General features: G+C 42.7%; 1 protein-coding gene across 1 annotated transcript in view; it reads left to right on the top strand.

The window, feature by feature from the left end:
• LOC308306766 (vasoactive intestinal polypeptide receptor 2-like) overlaps positions 1-22,106 on the top strand; it is a gene marked incomplete at its 3' end in the record, with an annotated part of 48,597 nt that extends 26,491 nt beyond the window's left edge. The window contains exons 3-5 of the mRNA XM_080751810.1: positions 4,677-4,784; positions 8,551-8,648; positions 22,098-22,106. Coding sequence (XP_080607936.1) covers positions 4,677-4,784; positions 8,551-8,648; positions 22,098-22,106 — 215 coding nt within the window. The remainder of the gene's footprint in view (positions 1-4,676; positions 4,785-8,550; positions 8,649-22,097) is intronic.
• Positions 22,107-22,629: the final 523 nt, after the last annotated feature.

Genomic DNA, 22,629 nt, shown 5'->3' with positions numbered 1-22,629 from the left:
AATAAAAATTAAGTCAGCGAGACAGTGACACTCGGTCGGTTTCTAAACTTTCTACAGCTAGCGTGGTTACTAATAGTCTGGTTACCCCCCACACCATCTTTATCGCTCCTCCTCATTGCAGATAACAGATGATTCGGACGGACAATCGGATATTCCTACAGCGCGGAAATCACTGTGCACGTTACAAAACAAAACACATTCTAGCGAGCACTGAGAGCAGACAGATGCTGCAGAAGCCTTGCAGTGGTCTAATTGAGTGGTTAATGAGTACTACTGACACAATTGTGACCTATAGAAAGCTGTTACCAAAGGGGGAGCCGTTTCACAGATTTGTGTCGCTTCACATTACGGCACTCTCTCTCCCCCCCCCCCCCTCTCTCTGTGTCGCTGCAAGTGTAATCGGATTCTTTCGTGACGATAATGGTAGCAGGATGGGGCGCGAAGTGAAGGCTGGAGTACTTTTGCTTTTGGTACTTAAGGACATTTTTATACCAATACTTTTGTACTTTTACTCAAGTAAGTATTTATACATGCCGTACTGATACTTTTACTTAAGTAAAACATTTGAGTACTTTCTGTCTGTGTGTCTGTCGTGTCGGCACAACGACCATAATCTGTCCATTGTCATTATTTCTTTCATATTTAAATGATAGGGCGTGAAGTGCTGGCGACCATTACTGTCTATTGATCATTGTGAAGAAGGCTGGACTGAAGTACTTTTACTTTATATGTTGAATTGCGGACTTTTGCTTGTATAGAGTATTTCTACATTGTAGTAGTAATACTTTTACTTAACCCTTACAGTGCCTATCCCGAACAAGTTCTGCTTTATTTCAATCCAATCCAATATTTTATTTGCTATTTTACTTACCCCGAGCTGCTTGGAGCAACGTGGGTGGTCCTTGCTCGTCCAGCGCTAGCCAATGAGAGACGCTAGATGGTCCGACGATTTATTCCATTGAAAATGGTTTAAAATAAAGTTTAGAGCCCCCCAAAAAAACCTCAATATAAGTATTTATACATGCCGTACTGATACTTTTACTTAAGTAAAACATTTGAGTACTTTCTGTCTGTGTGTCTGTCGTGTCGGCACAACGACCATAATCTGGCCATTGTCATTATTTCTTTCATATTTAAATGATAGGGCGTGAAGTGCTGGCGACCATTACTGTCTATTGATCATTGGGAAGAAGGCTGGACTGAAGTACTTTTACTTTATATGTTGAATTGCGGACGTTTGCTTGTATAGAGTATTTCTACATTGTAGTAGTAATACTTTTACTTAACCCTTACAGTGCCTATCCCGAACAAGTTCTGCTTTATTTCAATCCAATCCAATATTTTATTTGCTATTTTACTTACCCCGAGCTGCTTGGAGCAACGTGGGTGGTCCTTGCTCGTCCAGCGCTAGCCAACGAGAGACGCTAGATGGTCCGACGATTTATTCCATTGAAAATGGTTTAAAATAAAGTTTAGAGCCCCCCAAAAAAACCTCAATATAAGTATTTATACATGACGTACTGATACTTTTACTTAAGTAAAACATTTGAGTACTTTCTGTCTGTGTGTCTGTCGTGTCGGCTCAACGACCATAATCTGGCCATTGTCATTATTTCTTTCATATTTAAATGAACTAGTTCGGGATATTTAATAAAATGAATTATTTAATCGGAGGCCTCAACGAAGCCCCGGTCTAAATTTCCATCCATGGTCCAGGCCAACACTCGGCCATACACGGCCGCGCTAACGGCCGCATCGCGCCGCCCCACTCCAATGATAAATCACATCTTTAGACAGGATTTTCTCCGGATTGTGTTCCCAGACCCAAAGAAAAAAGAAATTGCGACTGAAATAGCTTTAGATCGGGCTTCTAAATGGGTTAGCATTTTGGCTACGTGTCAGCTAGCTTCCTCCTCTCGTCACCCATAGCATTGGCTGGAGTGAAATCCCAAGGCACTTGGGACAGTGTCGACGGAAGCTAGAGCGAAGGTCTATAGAGAAATTTCTGGCACTCTAGCGCCCCTTGTGGCCGGCGGCACTGTATGAGTTAAGTAAAACATTTGAGTACGTTTTACACCACACCACACACACACACACACACACACACACACACACACACACACACACACACACACACACACACACACACACACACACACACAGTTCTGTGTTTCAGGGGACGTTTATAACGGACGTACCTGACCTCATGTATTCTTCATGTTTTGACACCAACAAAGAAGATATTGTTGCAGGCCTGCTGTGTTAACGCTGTTTCTTCTTCGACTGCTTCATTTGATCTCTGGAAACAACTATAAACCAAAATAGGAGGGGCTGCTAAAAAAAGCGAGTAGAGGGGGAAAAAGCAGCAGGAGCACTCGAAAAATTTGACAGAAGGCGGAGCTAGGCTCACAGCACCTTAGTTTCAATTGGACACGGTGCCGTCGGTGTTGCAAAGGATGTGATTCAAGCGCTTCATGGTCACGTGGCTTTCAGGGCAATTTCTGGACCTGTGTATTGGATCTATGTCTCACAACACAGATCAATAAATTAATGAATAAATAGAGAAGTACTGCCCTAGTGAATGAAAGGGTAGTCCTTTCATTCACCGTAGGCATTTCCAGCGGTGGAAACGTACTCACATTTTTTACTTAAGTAAAAGTATCAATACTGCAATGTAGAAATACTCTGTAAGGCTGCCCTCACACCTAAATACCTATGAGAGTGGAATCCGCGTTCCGCCAATGCATTTCAATGACAAGGGAGCGTTTTTTGCAGAAATCCTCTGCTGGCATGAAACCGCTTCACTCTCATTGAAATGCATTGGCGGAATGCGGATTCCACTCTCATAGGTATTTTGGTGTGAGGGCAGCCTTACAAGTAAAAGTCTGGAATTCAACATTTACTTGAGTAAATGTACAAAAGTATTGGCATCAAAATGTAGCAAAAGTAGAAAGTACCCATTATGCAGAATGTCCTGTTTCACAAGTTTTCAAATGTATAAAATGTATAAAGGGCTGAAGTAGTTAATATTGTTTTTTATAATTGTAGTGGAGTAAAAGTACAATATTTGTCTCTGATATGTAGAAGAGTAGAAGTGCTGACAATTGGAAATAATCCAGTATAGTAAAAATACCTCAAAATTGTACTTAAGTACAGTACCTGAGTACAATCACTGGGTATTTCTCAACAGTGTGTGTGGGGAGGGAGGGAGGGAGGGAGGGAGAGAGGGAGGGAGGGAGGGAGGGAGTCACGACCGGCCTCATCATAGTGTTTTCATTCCTATGCACCCGGATAAACTATTTGCGTTTTCTATGTTTGACACACCCCAAGTTAGTTAAACCCTGGCCTATACACTTCGATTTATATTTCTGAAATGTTGTAGAACATTGAACATTTACCCAGCTTAGGCTCAGTTTAGGCTGGATAAGCTGCTGTTTAAGCTAACTATTTGTCCTTTTATCACTCCCCAGGCCCAGACAAATAAATACTGGATAATGTGATCAATATGATTTATCACAACTTGGAAAATATTAATGTACCGATATGTTATGTTAAGACATTTAAGTTCATGGACCAAGTAGTGTTGTGTGGTTTTCATCTTTTCAAACTGTCCCCCCTTAACACATGGGCGGCCAAGGTTTATAACATTTATAGCTGTTGCTGGTGCCACCATTGACTTACGTTATGTTTTGATGAGCCCCGCAAGCTTCGTGCGTGTGCACGTGCGTGTCCAGAGAAGATTGAGGAGGTACTCCATTTGTTTACAAACGCTCGCGAAACTCGCGGTAAAAAAATCGCGGTAAATTCGCGGTAAAGTGTCGCCGTGAAAACAATCAGCTCTCTGCCTCCATGGGGCTGTTTTTACCTCATTCTCAGATAAAGCCGTTCTTATGTTTCAAAGTAGAATCTAAAGCCATGTAAAATCCTTCCGTGTGGGGAGAGACAGGGGGCTTCCTGCCCTGGCTGGGTGACGTAATGGATTCAGGGCATGCAAAGGGAAGCTGCGGTCTCGAAAAGTTAACTATTTGTTGACTCGTCCCTCGACGATATAACTTCCTGTGGCAGGGTGACATCTAGTGGCCATAACTCGTCCCTGAACGCGTTTGGCTCCCCAAGTGTTAATACTGGGGTGTAAACCCTACATTCAGAGTGTAAACTGCAGTGCAGTACCAAAGGCTGCAGTTTCATGACCAGGAATTCACGCTGCATGTATTGCGACCGAAGGTCACAGTTTACCATGAGAAATGTCACAGCTTGTCCGCATGCAGACGTGTACACATTTTTTCGGTCTATGGGGAAACCCATAGACCGTAAAAAATGTGTCATCATGATGTCATCATGCTCTGATGTCACTGTGATGTCAGGGAACCACTCTACCAGAATGGCCGCTCTGACATCACACTCTGGTTTCACTGTGATGTCACACTAACAGAATCTCTTTTATGCCCATATATGGAGTTCTCTGATGTCATGGGGCTTGGTGGTCATTGGGGGGGATATTATCATTTCTGAAGCATGTGGCTAACTCGTTCAGGTGTCTGATTATCTTGGGGAAGACGCTCTTTTATTGTTTACTGTAAACTTACTGTAAACTTACTGTGTGTGTGTGTGTGTGTGTGTGTGTGTGTGTGTGTGTGTGTGTGCGTGTGCGTGCGCGCGTGCGTGTGTGTGTCCAGGTTGCCGTGGGGAGTGGGACAACATCACCTGTTGGAAGAATGCAGCAGTGGATGAGGTGATGGTCCTGCCCTGTCCCTCTGCTCTGCTCCATCTGTTTGGAAAGAATGGTAAGCCTCACTCCTCTGTCGTCACACGCGCACGCACCCACACACACACACACACACACACACACACACACACACACACACACACACACACACACACACACACACACACACACACACACGCGCACACACACACACACACACACACACACACACACACACACACACGTGCACGCACGCAAACTCTCAGGGATTCTGGGGGAGATAAACTGTACTCCCTTCCACATGTGTTAAGAGATTTGCTCAAAGGCACAGTGGCTGTTGCAGACCATGCATGCTAATAATCATTTTCTGCAGCCAAATGTCTACATGCTGTGCCAGGGACTCGAACCGGCAACCTTCACACAGTAACAGCTGTTGGGCTCCTGAATCCACTGCTGTTCAAATTTGAAACCATTTAAAGGGGAATGTCACTTTATAAAACTTCTGGAGGCATCTTCACTCACATTTTAATTTGCTTGCATACATGTTTTGATATTCATTGAGCAAACACCCCTCATCCGATGTAAGACATCATCAAACTCTGCTTTAGACTCATTGTAAACACACAACCGTGCTTCTCATGACTGATATAATGACTGCTATGAACTTGAATATATTTTGATTAATTATTTCATTGTGAATGTCCATGTTCATTTTTCTTTCTTCGTTTTGAAGTGCACTTTCTGATCCTCGCTATCGCAGGATCAACCTTCAAATGAGCTGACTCTTCTCCTGTGAATTTGAATCAACAGGGAGCAACAATGTCATAATCAAAAACAAAATGTACTTTATCCTCTGATATTTTCAATGTCAAAGACGCACGCTTCATTAGGAAGGACAATATCAGTCATGAGAAGCAAGGATGTGTGCATACAATTACTTTAACGTGGAGTTTGATGTTGAATGGACGGGGGTTAAATTAATATTTGCTCAAATATTGAAGCAAGCAGTCTAGAGATCGGTCTGGGATGCACACAGAAACCCAAGTACATGTGAAAATGACCCCAGGAGCGTTATGAAGTGAAATCGTGCCCTTTGAACTTTTTGTACTGGTCAGCGGTGCTGGAACTGGTCACATTCCAGTTCCCGAGGCCATTAAAAGAAGAGGAAAGGCTGAGCTTTTAGTCTCGTGTGTCTGGGGTCTCGTATCCTGCTGGTCAGCAAGGCCACCAGACAACCTATCTGTGACCTGGAGGCTGCTGCTGCTGACCTCTACCCATGGCCATCTCACCTGATCTGTCAGCGCTCTCCTTCTCCCCTCATCCATCACCTGCACATCCATCCTTTCATCTTCCTCTTCTCCTTTGATCCACGTGCAGCCCTTCATCGTTTTTTATCTCTATCCTCCACTTTTCTCTACTCTTGTGTTTTTTCTTCCTCTGTTTTCTGTCTGCTTCCCTTTCCTCTCCCATCAGCCCCCTCTCTGACCTCCTCCATCCCTCCCTCCATCCCTCCATCCCTCCCTCCCTCCCTCCCTCTATCCATCCTTCTATCCTCCCTCCATCCCTCCCTCTATCCTCCCTCTATTCCACCCTTCATCCCTCACTCCATCCCTCCCTCCACCCCCCATACAAGCTTGTAAGTCGGATATTTTTGTCTAAAGATTTAGTGTGGACGGGGAAAAAAGCAGTCCAAGTACAGAGCCAACTTGGGTATCTTTCCCTTGGCCTTCTGAGCGTGTGCACGTAAAGTTTGATGCTGCGGACGGATGGACGAAAGGACTCACAGACGGACAGGGGGGCAGAAACGTAATCTCCGGGCCGTCGGACTGGTGTAGATTATAATGTAGTTATGTAGTGTAGCGATGTGATGACAGCTGTGAATATCTGCCAGATGTTTCTAAATGAGTCCTCTAACAGCATGTGTCAGCGCTCACACCTTAACACACACTCGGCATGTAAGAACGCATGGCACATGTAAGCACTTAAGCACACGCACGCACGCACACACGCACGCACGCACGCACGCACGCACGCACGCACGCACACACGCACGCACGCACACACACACACACACACACACACACACACACACACACACACACACACACACACTCACACACACACTCTCACACACACACACACACACACACACTCTCTCTCACACACACACACACACACACACACACACACACACACACACACACACACACACACACACACACACACACACAACACGCTCACACACGCACACGCACACACACACAGACACATCCCTGTTGGAAGAATGCAGATAGCCAGACATTCAGAGACATCCTCTGGCATCCAAATACAATTCTGCACAAAGAGAAAAGAGCTGGAACTCATAAACAACATCCAGGCTTTAGAACAGGGGTCTTCAGATATTTAACCACTTGAACCGTCAATACTTAAAAAACTTGACCTTTCACTCTGTACTTAGTCTGCTCTTTTTCCCCTCCACACCAAAGCTCTTTGCCGAAAATAGCCGATTGTAGATCTGCTGAATTCTCTGAATATGGACGCTAGGGTTCACCTTGGGGCTCAAACCTTTTTTCCACATGTCAACAACATACACACACGTGCAGAACACACACCAAAAAAAGTTGTCCTTTTGCACTGCAAAAGAGACCATATATTACTGATTGAAATGGCTTCCGGGTGCTTATTTTCCTGCTTACAAATGACATCGCTTAGCTCGTCCATAGCTTCGGATGCATTCACTTCTGGTGGGATGTATACAGCCGTCAGCAACACACAAGGAAATTCTCTGGGTAGGTAAAACGGTCTGCACCGTAGTGTTAAGTGCTCCAGCACCGACGAGCAGTGGTGTGAGACTATATCCACATTAGTGCACCAAGAGTCGTTGATGTAAAACAGAACACCGCCCGCTTTCGTCTTCCCCGTGTTTGCCATCGAACGGTCCGTGCGGAACACAGAGAAGCCATCTAGCTGTACCGCCCTGTCAGGAACGTCAGCCTTCAGCCACGTCTCCGTGAAACAGAGCACACAGCAGTTCTTTATATCCCTTTCAACGCGTAGCCGGGTTCGGAGGTCGTCCATCTTGTTGTCGATCGCTTGGACGTTTGCCAACAGTATGCTGGGGATGGGTGGTCGCGAAGGGCGTCCACGTAGCTTCACTAGTGAACCCCCTCGCTTCCCTCTCTTCCTCCTATGGCCACGCCATGGTGGAACCGTGCTGCTGTTGTTGTTATACAGTTCTCCCGGCAAATCCGGTCTGAAAACGTCCGAGGCAACAAATCTCAAGTCCAGTAACGTCTGGCGATCGTAGGTCATCGTACAGGACGCATTACGTGCAAAAACAGTGACATACAACATAAAAACCAGCAACAAGGCAAGAGCAGCTCTCAACGTGTCGCCATGCCACGGCGCCATCTTGGAAGCCTTAGTGTTCTGTTGAGGTCATTTTTTGCTTGGCTTTATGTATGGGAAAAAGAAGAAGACAAAAAGGTAGATTTCTGAATTTCCTTTTTGGCCAGGCAAATTTGGCAATTTATCTACAGTAAGCAGGAAAGAAAAAAATTGATGGAGGGCAGAGCTATGACTGTTTAGCAGCTTTTAAGAATTTAGTCAAAGCATGTGTATTGTTTGAATATAAATACTAGGACAAATGGAGGACTGTGAAGGTGCAATCGTTTCTGTAAATTATATGGGAATCACTTTTGTGTTGCTCTAATTATCTTTTGTGGCAGTATTAGTATTAGTAGTATTAGTAGTTTGTGATTGAATTTTTGAAAGCACTAAGCAAACACTTTTATGAATGAACGAGTCTCTCTCTCTCTCTCTCTCTCTCACTCTCTCTCTCTCAGGTAGCATCAGTAGGAACTGTACAGAGCAGGGATGGTCTCACAAGCATCCCAGTGTCTTCACAGCCTGCTACTCTGAAGACACGGAGGACCCCAACAAGGTTGGTCCAAGACGCGTCCTTCTTCATCTTTGTCATAGCAAGAATGTCAGAGAGGAGTTCACACAGAATGTAGAAAACACAGGAAGCCCATGAGTAAACAGAACAGGATGAGAAATGATACACACACAAACAACACTTAACACGACACTCAAGTGCAGGGGCGTCGCACCAAATTCTGGGCCCTGGGTACAAGGATTCACTGCGGGCCCCCCATGAATGTTCTTCATAGGGGAGGGGGTTTAACCCATTTAGACTGGTAACTGGGAATTTAGACTATTTTGTGCTTTAAATATTGAAAAATAGCAGATATACAAGCTCACAGCGTGGCACCGAGTGCCGTGCTGCGAGCTTGTAGATCTGCTATTTTAGAAAAATCGTGAAAAATTGTGCAAGTCTTTGAATATTTCAAATCCTTCTAAGGTTTCTTTTTTTAAAGACCTGTTTCTATGTCATTGGTGCTCAAACCTTTCTCAAAAGGACCCCCAAAATGATATGTATTTGGCCACGGTCCAGGGACCCTCAGAAGCAAAATCTTAGTTAAAAATGTTCGCTTCACTCAGTGCCGTGCGGTGAGCTTGTAGATCTGCTATTTTTCAATAGTATAAAATAATTAAGGCCCCTCCACCTTGGGCCCTAGTAACCCAGTCCCCCCCCCCTTGTGACGCCCCTGTACACACACAAACAACACTTAACACGACACTCAAGTGGTTCTCAACTCCAGTCCATGTGGAGTACATGGCAGGTTTTCTATTGTATCAGGCCATTAGAGGTGATGTAAGTGACATTTCTTTGTTTAAAGAAAGGGGCAAAAGGTAAAGATCTATCATCTGATAATAATCATAGATTATTTCTTCACTAACAGGGGATTCCCTGTCTCTCCAGCTCCATAGCAAAATGGTTTTCAACCAATGGTCCAGGGACCACCAATGGTCCTTGGAGGGATTCCAGGTGGTCCCCAGCTAAATGATGGAGAGTTGTCGTTGTCGTTTTGGTGTCTTCACCAAACCATGTATCGCGTTTACACATAGTATTGGCTCTTATTGCAAGACACCAGTCATGTTGCCATACCTTAGCTTTTGCTGAACTGACGCCACTGGTGGAGTCAGTCTGTGATTACTCTGGTGGAGGGGGAGCGAGCAGCCGACTAGGAGGAGGAATGTTTTGTGATATGATGAACTGTGGAGTCGTGGACTCTGACTGGACAGTAACAGTGGACTGTCACTGGACAGGTTTGTATTTATTGTGGATGTCACAGTGATTGTTGATTGAGCTGGAAATGCAACTGTCCTGCATGACGCACGCACGCAACCCTCCACAATAGCTCTCGTCTCTCGGAGAGGAGCTCTGTCTACGATGACCAGTCTCAAAGTAATGGTGAAAAATACGCGAAATATAGCATCAGACATGGGCCAAAGACCCAGCCAGATTGAATTGGGACCATTTTCCCAGGCTACATTTTCCCAGGCTCCATTTTAGGGAGTTGGTCAAGTTGATTTTGTATTTATTTATTATGTTCTACTATTTGGTATTTCAATTCCCCCCGCTCTCCATGATCTGACCGCGTCCACGCCACGGGTGTCTCACATTAACGACAAGTAGCATACTTTGTGTTGTGTTTTATTGTCAATCTGAACAAAATCAATCAGTAGACCGTGGACCTGACTTGCGCATTCATACATGCATGGATTAAACAGACATGCAGTCTGACACACTGACTGACACAGACACACACACACAAGCTCCCAACGCCTCGCATCCGCAACGCATTGTGAGCTTGCAGATCGGCTATTTTCCAGACGTAGAAACTTGCAGGATGAGTGTGCAGCCGGCAGTGAGTCACTGCAGTCAGACGCATATTATTTATATTATTTAATAATCAACGTAGGGCCTACTATTTAAACACTTTCTCAAGCCACAATGTGGCTTAATATTCATAATAATCAAACAAGCAGGCAAGCTGCATGCACTGCACATTAGAACAAGTTTGCTAGTCAGTGTAAATCAGTGGCTTCCTCAAAGAAAAATAAAAGAGGGGGAAAAGCGTTGGGAAATATAGGCCTCGGCGCGGGTCGGACACATTTTAATGATTAATGGTCGGACGTCAATCCGGGCCGACAAAAAACTGTTGGACACGGGTTCGGCACAGACTGAAAAAATGGCCCCGATCGCAGCTCTAACCCACATACCATGCAGGCCACACAAAAACAAGTCCCAAAAAACACAACATACAAGACCATCACTGGCGCTTGTTACACTTTTCAACAGACAGACATTTCTACTAGCTCTTTTCATAGCGTTAGGAGTTCTCCTCAACGCTATGTCACTGATGTTCCCTTGCGCTCACAGCCGCGGTAGCCCAGGCTGCTCAGCCTGTCGTCTGTAGTAAAAATAAAAAATAAATTTTCGCTACTCACCAAAACAAAGACGATGTTGAAAGCCTACTTTTCTTAGTGGCAATACTTGGAGCCCCCCACTTCACGTCTAAAATACTTCATGGCTAGAAAAGAAAATATTTTCACCACTGTAAACTGGTCTTGTCAATAGAAAATTCCATTGGCCAGATTTTGCCTTCCGGTGAAATATTTTCTTTTCTAGCTAAAAAGTGTATTTTAGGCGTGAGGTGGGAGGCTCGAGTGTTCCCACTAAGGAAAGTATGCTTTCAACTCCTCTAAACCGTAATTTTTTTGGTGAGTAACAAAATTGTATTTTTAATATTTGCTACAGACTGTTACAGCAGTGAACATGAGGGATTGACACAGAACTTCTGTGGGCAATTTGAAGATAAGTTAGTAAAACTCTGAAGAAGTTTCGCGTCGAATATGGCTAACAGAGCGTCAACTTTTGGAATTTGGATGGCAATAAACTGAGCAATAAACCACCGTTTATTAGTTAATATGAACAGAACTGACTGCCTGGACATAACCAATGTGAAGCCCCAAAGACACCCGAAATAATATTGTGAAAGGAAAAATATGATTTAATAAAGGAAACCCGTTTTAGCGGACTTTATACCTGAAAATACCTGTTTTAGCCGATATGTGCGCTGTGCGTGGGCGAGATCTGACCCTTGTATGTGCTCCCCCTAGTGGTGACAAAGTTAGGCGCCGGTGAATACCATACAGTGTAGTCTCGCGTAGCCAGACAACTATGCCACAATCTCTGAATGCTATATAGAGTCTGGAACAGCAGCTCCCAAACGGCGAGTATCGAAAACGGGCATTAACGTTCAAAAAAATATATTTTAAAATGTCATTTCTGCTAAGCAGCAAGCTAAACACGCTTATATGATTTTTATTTATATAATGATAAATGTGTGTGATGTGAGACGGAAACGGAAGTGACGTGGGGGCTTCACTTCCGCTTCATCTTCGCACTCATCGTTTCTTCCCCGGTCTGCCAGACTGTATGCTGGGAGCATTTGACCAAATCGCGGAGGCAACCGTCTGGCCACGCGAGACTACATACAGTGTAACAAATTTTAAATTAAGAAGTAGTAAAAATAGCAGACTCCAGCTAAAACATTTGGGAATCATTTTCACAACACCCACTGCTCTATAGGGTGATGTGTTGTATGAAGGAGGATGGGCTCTTTTAGGACATTTTGCCCGGGTTGTAACTTCTTTTGTTAAGGTCAGAGTTATAGGGTTAAGCGGTTATGGGGTGAATTGAATTTAAAGAAGAAGGACATAGAGTCTGCACACTTGTCAAGCTCCATGAGTCCATTGCTGGTCAACGTTTCGATCTTAATAGATCTTCATCAGGACATAATGAATGGTCATACACACCTGCATTTAAATAGACTGTCACCTACACATCCTGGCTGTATGCAAAGGCTGTCTACGCTGTGTGTGATGTAGCTCTACTGTAGCCTACAGTATTCTACCCCCACCTCCAAAATAATTAAAAAAAAATCTCAACTGAACTGTTGTTATTGTATTTTATCATGCCAGTAAAGCTCCTTTGAATTAAATATAATTGATGTAGCCTCTAAAGCCTAGCTTTTCCTTGATTGATTGATTGAAGAATTTATTAGAAGTTTGCAATAGAAAAAAGTACAGTTTCATGACAGTACAAATCACTGGTACAAGGTCAACTAAAAGGAGATCCTAGAAAGCCGAGGCTTATTTCCACAGGAACCACACTTTAAGTATCTCATATAACATTGAAAGACAGACGGATAGAACATAGTACTTTATCTAGGATAATATCAGTTTCAAAAGCATAACATCAAATACAAAAGGCAGAATACAAAGAAAAAGGGGGGGGGGGAGCATGGGGGCTTAGTCTATTTACAAGTCACGGGTAGCTGCTGTCTGAAGGTGACTTTTCATACCAATTTTGAAGGAGGCGAGGGATTTGCTCTCCTTTAGGGCTTGTGGAAGGGCGTTCCACATGTTGATGGTATAGCAGGAGAACGAGTTAGCGCCTTGTTTAGTGTTAAATCTACGCTGATGATGATTAGTGGAGCTGCCTCTGGTGTTATGATCGTGAACATCCTTGACCTTTAAGAAGTAGTTTGTCAGGTACATGGGAATCTTGGAGGTGTAGTGTATCTTGTACACCAGGCCCATTGCAAGATGCTGTACTCTGTCAGCTACTTTGAGCCACCCCACGCTTTCGTGGTGATGCTCGGTAAGGTGGGTCAGAGGAGGGAGACCAAGCACAACCCTAATTAGTTTGTTTTGGGCTGTTTGGAGCTTTAGCTTTAAGGCAGCTGGGGCGTCGCGATACCAGACAAGGACTCCGTAATCAATGAGGGGCCCAATAAGAGCACCTCCTAGTGTCTTTCGGGATTTAATATTGATCAGTGGGGCAACTCTTTGCAAGAAGCGAATTCGTTGATTGACTTTATTGATTACCTTGGTGGTCATTTTTTCACTGGATAGGTTAGCCTCCAGGATGCAACCCAGGTAGCAGATGTGGTTTTTTCTTTCTATCACAGTGTCACCTACTTTAATTGTGAAGTTCTCAACTAGGCTAAGTTTCTGACTAGATCCAAAGAGGATACATTCAGTTTTGCCTAGGTGAATTGAGAGTCTGTTGTCATTGAGCCAGGTGCAGATCTTGTTAAGTTCACAGTTAAGGGCCTTTTCAACCTGCAAAATGTCTCTGCCTGAGACTAGGAGAGCCGAGTCATCCGCGAACAGAAACAGATTGCAGTCACAAGCAGATGACATGTCGTTTACGTATATTAAGAACAACAGTGGTCCTAGTATACTCCCTTGAGGTACTCCACAGTTTACTGGGAGGGGGGGGGACAGGGTTCCGTTGACTTCCACCATCTGTTCCCTCCCCACCAAGTAAGAGTGCATCCATCTCACTGCTGTGCTATCAAGACCAATAGCTTTGAGTTTTTCGATCAGAATAGAATGATCGACGGTGTCAAATGCCTTCTGGAGGTCCAGCATGACCATGCCACAATATTTGCCATCGTGAATTTCACGTTTGATGTAATCATTCAAATAGATGAGGCATGTATCTGTGGAATGGGACTCTCTGAAGCCAGACTGGAACTCGTAGATCAGTTTATTCTCTTCAAGATATTTAGCCACCTGTTCATAGACAACTTTTTCCATTACCTTAGAGATGGAACTAAGGATTGAGATTGGCCTGTAGTTGCCAGGGTCAAGTTTACTGCCTTTTTTGTGCAGGGGGGTTACCTTGGCTAATTTGAAGTCCTGGGGGACATAACCCTGCTTGATAGATAGATTAATAATATGGGTAATGATTGGGGCAATGGTGGCAGCTGAGTCTATGAGAAATTTGGGGGCAATTTTATCATGGCCAGCGGCCTTGAATTGAGGTAGGGTGCGCAGTTTTTTAAACACTTCATCAGTTGACACCGTGGCAAGTTTAAAGTTGTCTTTGCATACCCCAAGGTTCCTGTAGAATTTCAAGATGTGCCTAACACCAAACAGCCCAGATGGAGCGGGCAGTTTATTGACCAGATTTTTGGCCATGGAGGTGAAGTAGATGTTGAGATTTTTGGCTACAAAATTTTTTGTAGGCTTTTTATTTTATACCAATACTTTTGGACTTTTACTCAAGTAAGCATGCCAGCATTTTTAATTCAGGACTTATATTTGTAACAGAGTATTTCTATATTGTAACTGAGTAAATGTACTTGAGTACTTTTACTTTTTTTTGTACTTCAAGTAGCTTAAAAGCATGTACAGTGTGGTAAATAATAGTTTGACATTTTAACTTGACCTTTCACTCTGTAATTAGAAAGGGACCCTTTCGCAAAAGCGATTGGTCATGTCAGAGGCTTGGTTCTCAAAAACCTCCTCGCTGTCACATGTTCTTCTGAGACGTTGAAATTTACCAGAAGAGGAGGAATGGAGACAGGCATTAGGCCTACATTTATGACCATGATGCCATTACATTATTATTATTAAACCACAATCAAATGTTTGTCCAGGTGTCTGGGACAACTAATACATCTTTATGAACAACTTTATGAGGCTATTGGAAAAATGTTGCCTACTGCCTTGTTTCCAAATAAAGAACAAATTCAATTGAACATGTGAACAAAAGTTGTGTCTTTTTCGTTTCCTTATATTTAGCTTATTATTATGTCACGTTTGTGTTGTTTTGGGACAGTGTGTGAACCAATTATTTTGTAATTGTTTGTGTCACAACCAGGCCTGGAATTTCGTCAGTTTAGGGGCAAGGCCAATTGGCCTTTGGTGTTGTCACATTTTTTAGGGCACAAAGGCCAAGTGCCAGGGCAGGAAGGCCATCATTAAAACAATGATTTTAAGTCCACGCCACAGTCATAGTTAATTTAGCTTAAACGTTAAGGTTTAATGTAATACCTTTCAATTAAATAAATATCAAGAACCTGTTTGTTTTGCCATGTGCAGTGGTATAAAGTAACTAAGTACATTTGCTTAAGTATTGTACTTAATTGTTTATTGTAATTTTGAGTATTTCTAACACTTACTTCTACTCCACTACATCTCGGATCCAAATATTGTACTTTTACTCCACTACAATTATTTGAAACCTTTATAGTTACCAGTTACTTTGCATATATAAATTATAATATTATTAAACATACATGAACCACTTTAGCCCTATTTAGGCTATTTGAAAATAACCAAGCTTATAGAAAAAATAGCAGATCTACAAGCTCAAGATGTGTCGCATAACTATGCGTTGTGAGCTTGTAGATCTGCTATTTTCAAACATTTTGTACTTTTACTTTTGGTACTTTAAGTACATTTTGATACCAATACTTTTGTACTTTTACTCAAGTATATTTTGAATTTGAGGACTTACTTGCAACCAGAGTATTTCTACATTGCAGTAGGCTATTGATACTTTTACTTAAGTAAAACATTTGAGTACTTTTTCCACCACTGGCCATGTGTTGTGCACGCACGCACGCACGCACACACGCACACAAACTCCTCCCTCCCGTGATCCTTTCTCAACAATAATGTACTTTCTGACAGCTCAGCATCTTGGGGAAAGAATAGCTTTTGGTTCCCTTAGCGCTGCATTTTGGTTGTTGTCCTGAGCTCAGCAGAGCTCCGTTTGAAAGCATTCGTTCGCACATTCGGATTTATTCAACAGGCTGCGTTAGATAAAACTCCCGTTTAGCCCGGTGATGTTTTTGTGTTGTATAAACACTGTGTCGCGGGACTCCGGCAGCTCCACTATGCGGCGGCTGCTATGCTGCTACTACGAGCGTAAATGGAATCTACTACTGGTCATGTGAGGAGCTCAGCCAACCACGCACTGCTGTTACCGTAATGACTGGAAAATCGCGCAGAGGAAAAAACGGTAAAAAGCAGTTAATGGACTGCTGTGGGCGCCGGGGCACCACGGCCACTGTGGCCGTTTGGGCATGTCATTTTTTGAGGGGCACACGGCCAAAGAGAGGGGCAACGACGGCCATGGCCGTCGTGGCCGCCGTGAATTTCCTGCCCTGGTCACAACGTTCTGTCATTTGATGAGACTTCTCCGCCTCTCTCTCTCTCTCTCTCTCTCTCTCTCTCTCTCTCTCTCTCTCTCTCTCTCTCTGCAGCTGAGTGCAGTGCACGCATGCACGTTTCTCTCTGTGTGTGTGTCATTTATCGTTGCAGGATTAGTAACTATAGGTCAGTCCATGAGCAGCTCCTGTCTCACACTGCACCGGTAACACAGGGAACATTTCTTCCTCCTCTGCCTCCTCCCAGGGGTCTTCAACGTTGTCAGGCCGAGGACCCCTTAGCTGAGAGAGAGAGATGAAGCAGGGAGGGAGCCCTCCACACTCTTATCATAGATTTCATATAGTTTCATTGTTTGAAAAAGTGAAAGCAAAAGCCACAAGTACATTTTAAATGTTCCTGAGGCACAAACTATATTTATAGACTTTAGGCTTGTCCAGGTGTCTGGGACAACTAATAAATCTTTATGAACAAGTTAATTAAAAATTGACTTGACACTGGGTGAAAAATGGGTTATAAAATCATGGGATAAAGGTGGGATAAAGGCTGATTCAATTCTGACAATCCCTCCCCCGCGCATAAGTGAAACCGGTTTTACCAAGTATTTGCATTTACTGGTGTGACTACAAGCCGCTTTGTATTTTCACAAGTGGCACATGAAACATCTGGTAGAATATAAATAATTTTAGGAGCACAATGAAACGTTATCAAATAATGTTTTCTTTAATCAAGTGATAAGAGGAGACTATACAAAAAATGTATACTAAGTCTTATTTGCACTGCATTTTTTATTAATTATGTTCTACAGTAGTGCTTCTCAAACTTCCAAATGTCAAGGTCTCTCTCCCCTTAACTCTGACTGTGTACAAATGACCACCCCCCTAAATGAACCCACAGAGTCTCTGGAAATTAGACATTTTCCCAGGAAACAAACTGGTGAAAACAGCTGATCTACAAGCTCACAAAACTGAACCAAAATAGGAGTATAGGCTACGGTTGACCTGAAAGTTCTCTTAAAGTTTATAAAGAAAAGTGTATGTGCTCAGAGACTAAAAGCAAACATGATATCTGTGGTGAGACATGAGCCTTTTAAAGTGAAATAGCGATTTAACAGTGTTGTTTGACACAGATAGACAGCGTGTTGTGTTCTGAAGCAAATGATTCAATGCAAAGAGAGACCCAGCTATGAGGTGTGAAGAGGGGGAAGGGTAGTCTCGGGAGACACCTTAAGCTACTGTGGAATCATGTGGGGGAAAAAAGTTAAATAAGAAAAATACACTATACAGGGGTCTTCAACGTTTTCAGATCAAGGACCCCTTAGTTGAGAGAGAGATGAAGCAGGGGCCCCCACAACCTTTTGTACCTCAACCTCTGTGCTTACTGCTTAGTATGCTCTTTTTTCCCCTCCACACCTAAAGTATTTGCCGAAAATAGCCAATCTGCAAGCTCACAACACTTTGCAGTGTGAGGTGTTGTGAGCTTGTAGATCTGATATTTTTGACCAAAGTTCTCAGAATATGGATGCTAGGATTCAAGTGGTTAATATAAAGTTTTCTATCACACAAAGATTTAGAGGACCCCTTAGAGTAACTCTGAGGACCCCGGGACCCCCTGTTGAAGACCCCTGCACTAATACAAGTTAACAAGGGGAGCAGCTGTCCAAAAAAAGGAGAAAAAACAGGCTATTTCACTTCACTGGCTCACTATCTGAAATACAAAGGTGTCCACTGCAATCCCCTCCCCCCAACTCTCTTCTCTCCTTTTCTGTCAAACTAAGCGGACATAGACACATGATAACTTAAGTAAAATACAAACAATTCTCTCTCTCTCTCTCTCTCTCTCTCTCTCTCTCTCTCTCTCTCTCTCTCTCTCTCTCTCTCTCTCTCTCAAACTTGAGACTTTAAGAGACACATGTTTACTTGTACTTTTACTCAAGTACATTTTTAATTCCAGAATTCTACTTGTAACAGAGTGTTTCTGTTTCATTGTGGTATTGATACTTTTATTTAAGTAATACATTTGATTACTTTTTCCACCACTGATTTTAAGAGATGTTTACTTTGAACTAATTTAGCCTCAGTAAAAGTAGCGTTTTGACCGCAAAAAGTATCATTGGATTATCATGACCTATGGTGATATACTGTGGACTCTGTGGCCTAGTGGATAATGTTTTGTCTTTTCAATCCATGCGCCCCGGGTTCGCGTCCCGCTTAGCCACTACTTTCTGCCACCACAGACAAGATAACCTCAAGACAACAATACTGATGTAAAATCACCCAGTGGATAGCGGTAGCCTATAACATGATCCTATAATCCTTTTTTGCGGACAAACGCTACTTTTACTGAGGATAAGGTTAGGAATAACTATAAGTTTAGGTTTTAATTTAGGCATAATTTTACTGTAGTAAATGTCATGTTTTTAGGGGAGGGTAAATATATTTTTTTATGCTTTTACTCCACTATTTGTACAACTTAAGTTACTAGTTACTTTGTAGATTTAGAATATTATCATAAAACATAGGCCTACATTAATCTATTCAGCCCTGTCAAACTAAGCGGACAAGATAACATAAGAATAAAATACACAACATTTTCTTTCTCTTTCTCTCTCAAAATTGATACTACAGGAACAGTTTATAATGTATTTTATATTTGTGGCCTGTGGAAATGGAAATACTTATAATATAATACTTACATTATACGGGGGCCAGGGCTCATCCCTTTATTTTAAGTTCAGTTGATTTTGAGGGTTGTGGATTCATTTGGCTCTGATTTCAACAATATATACAAACAATCTCCATTTAAGCAAGGCAATTTTATTAACATTTAACTCTCAAATACCTGGAACGCGCCCAAGTCGCGTTAGCTTTGAACCACTTTAACCATTATTTCATGCTTTAACTTTAGAAAAATAGCAGATATACAAGCTCACAACGCGGCACAGAGTGCCGCGCTGCGAGCTTGTAGATCTGCTATTTTTGAAAAATTGTGAAAATGAGTGCAAGTCTTTGAATATCTTTGACCCGATCTTTGACCCGATTTCTAAATCCTTCCTCTAAAATCGAAATCATGCTGTTCTCAAACCTTTTCATGTGAAGGACCCCCAAAATTACAGGTATTTGGCCACGGACCCCCCATCTCAAAATATGTTGTTCCAGGGACCCCCCAGAAGCAAATATTTGAGTTACAAATGTTCGCTTTTAAGTAGATATATTCAAAGACTTGCAAAAAAAAAAAATAGCAGATCTACATGTGAGCTTGTATATTTGCTATTTCTCAATAGTTAAAGCAGTCACTAATCCTAGGCCTAAATGGGTTAAACAAATAATTACAATTTTAGTGCAAAAATAACTCATAGAAAAGAAAAGAAACTATTTACAAGCTCACAATGCAGGTAGAGATAACAAGTAACCAACAAGTAATAGACTGGAATAGTCGACTCATATTGAAGAATCGCCACCCCGTGGCTGAACAGCCACACTACACGTTGAAATAAAATATCACATTTCTAGGGGGCGCGGTTAAGAATTTGGAGGCGTGTTTGACAGAGGTACCTCTAGGTGTCTAGAGGTGTCTACTGGTGTCATTTTAGACTTGGCGACGCTAAATGTTGTAACCCACTGTATGCACTGATAGGCTGAGGGTGAAATGAGTCACAGCAGTCATTAATTGGCTGGCTTGGTGTGACAAGTCATTTGAAGGTGTGAACCCATCCAAAATTGTAAACAGCAATACATATTGACATTCAAAATATTCAAAATATCCCAAGAGACATACAAAAGCCATACAAAATACACATATCAATATACAGATCTCAATACATATCAGGTACTACAGGGTACAGTGACAAGCTGCAGTATAGGACATCATGCATGAAGTGGTTAAATATATAGTCAAGGCAGAATTGAATTTACCCTTCTGTTGACAACATTCACCCCATTCAACATACTAAATTCTGAGCATCCTGACAAGTCATTGCTTTCCGAAGTCCCATAGGATCATTGGATCAGTGCTGCTGGTTCTGGCTGGAGCAGCTCCTCTTGTGACTGTAGAGTCCAATATGGGAGTGGCAGTCCTTCCACAGCTCACAGATATACCATATACTTTAGGGATTCTTCCATCCTCCATAAGTATCGAAACACAAACATCAATGAGTGTGTGTGTGAGTGAGTGACATACTCACTCACTCACTCACTCACTCACTCACTCACTTACTTGCTTGAGTGAGCAAGTGAGTGTGTGTGCGCGTGTGTGAACATGTGTATGTGCATGCCGGAGTGTGTGTGTGTGTGTGTGTGTGTGTGTGTGCGTGTGTGCGTGCGTGCGTGCGTGCGTGCGTGCGTGCGAGAGAGTGTGGTTTTACAGTATGTTTTTTGGTCAGGAAATGCTTTGCCGCTATAGAGGGTATGCATGTCCACTGGGACCCGTCCCCCTAATCTAGACTGAGTGGCAAAACATTGAGCAGCATGAAGCATTTGAGTTTGGATGTGTTAGTTGCAAATCACTCAACGGCCCTGCATACCCCCTGTTTCTAATTTGCACATAATGCAGGAGGCAGAAGGATGTTGTGTTGTTGAAAACGAGTGCTTCCTAACTCTGACACTTGGAAAAATAAAAACCTGCACAGAATGTCTTGACACTAAGTAGCTCATAACATGCCTATGGTGGATTTTTTTATGAACCAAAAACTTTGCAGATAGAAAGAGGATAATTCAAGCTTTCAGTACAGCCGCAATGTTGGTGAGTTAACTTTGTTTAATACAATCAGATAGGACTTTTCTGTTTGGATGTATGGGCTGTCAATGGCAGAAATAGTGATGTCACGTGCATATCCTCTAGTCTAGTCTATAGTACAGCCATCCCAACAGAAATCACATCATGCTCAAGACACAGGATATATCTTTTTTGTGATTCTCAACATTCCAGAATACCTCAGAGGAACATTGTTCTGTGAGAAAGTTTTTTTTTTTTTCTAAACCCAAACATATATGGCACACATTAAATGTACTAGGAGGGCATTTTCCCAGAATTCTGCCTCCCGGGGATAGTTGGAACAGTATAGGGTTGTTTGAAACACGTTCTGTGTTTGCTGTGATATGTGCAAGTCGTGTGTGTGTGTGTGTATGTGCGCAAGGCTGCACGCGTGTCCAGGGGTGTGAGTGTGTGTTTAGGTTTCTGATAAGTCGGTACGGTATCTACTGTGAGTCCAGAGACTATTAAAAAGACCATGACAAGTGTTTAAATTTCACATCAAGCAAACATTATGCCACTGACTAAACAATGTTGTGTGAGTATGTTTTAGAAACACCTTTTGCCAATACAAGAAATACAGTTTGAAAGGTTTCTTGGCATCCTGACCCAGGCGTTGTCAATGGTGTCTGTGTGTTTTGGGTTGGGTAGAGTTGAGGTTGTAATGGATGGTTGATGTTTAATTTCCCGTCATCAGGGTTGTTTTAAGATAGGAATATGAGTCAACACTTGTGCGGTATCTGTGTTAATGTGTTCTTATCAGCTGGTCTGACACATATGGAGTGAAACTGAGGAGAGAGGAGGAGACGATGCGCTTCTCTGACAGCGCTAACTATGACCTCGCTAACACATCACTGTAGCTGAAATGATGATTCCTGAATGGTATGGCACCGGTGTTGATTTTGTCGACTAAAACTATGACGTAAAATGTTCGACTACCTTTTTTCACTGACGAAAACTGAATAAAATCTAAAGAAAAACTACGCAACAATAACGAAAACTTAGACAAAATATATTGACAATTCCGTCAACAAATAAAAACTTGGTATGGACAAGTGACAAATCAAACTAACTCTAACCCTAACCTCACACTAACCAAATGGAATGAATAATGGGATGTCGGAAAATTATGAGCGGATCCCCAGAGTCTTAAACCTCAACCTAATGCCCAAACCCTCACCCATGGATGATCCTGTCTGTCATTGTAATGTTCCCCAAAGTGTGATAAGCAAGTGTGTGCGTGTGTGTGTGTGTGTGTGTGTGTGTGTGTGTGCTGTGTGCGTGTGCTTGATGTC

Source organism: Nannobrachium achirus, assembly GCF_963921795.1.
Source record: "Nannobrachium achirus genome assembly, chromosome: 21".
Lineage (NCBI taxonomy): Eukaryota > Metazoa > Chordata > Actinopteri > Myctophiformes > Myctophidae > Nannobrachium > Nannobrachium achirus.
This window is presented reverse-complemented; position numbering and strand designations above follow the sequence as displayed.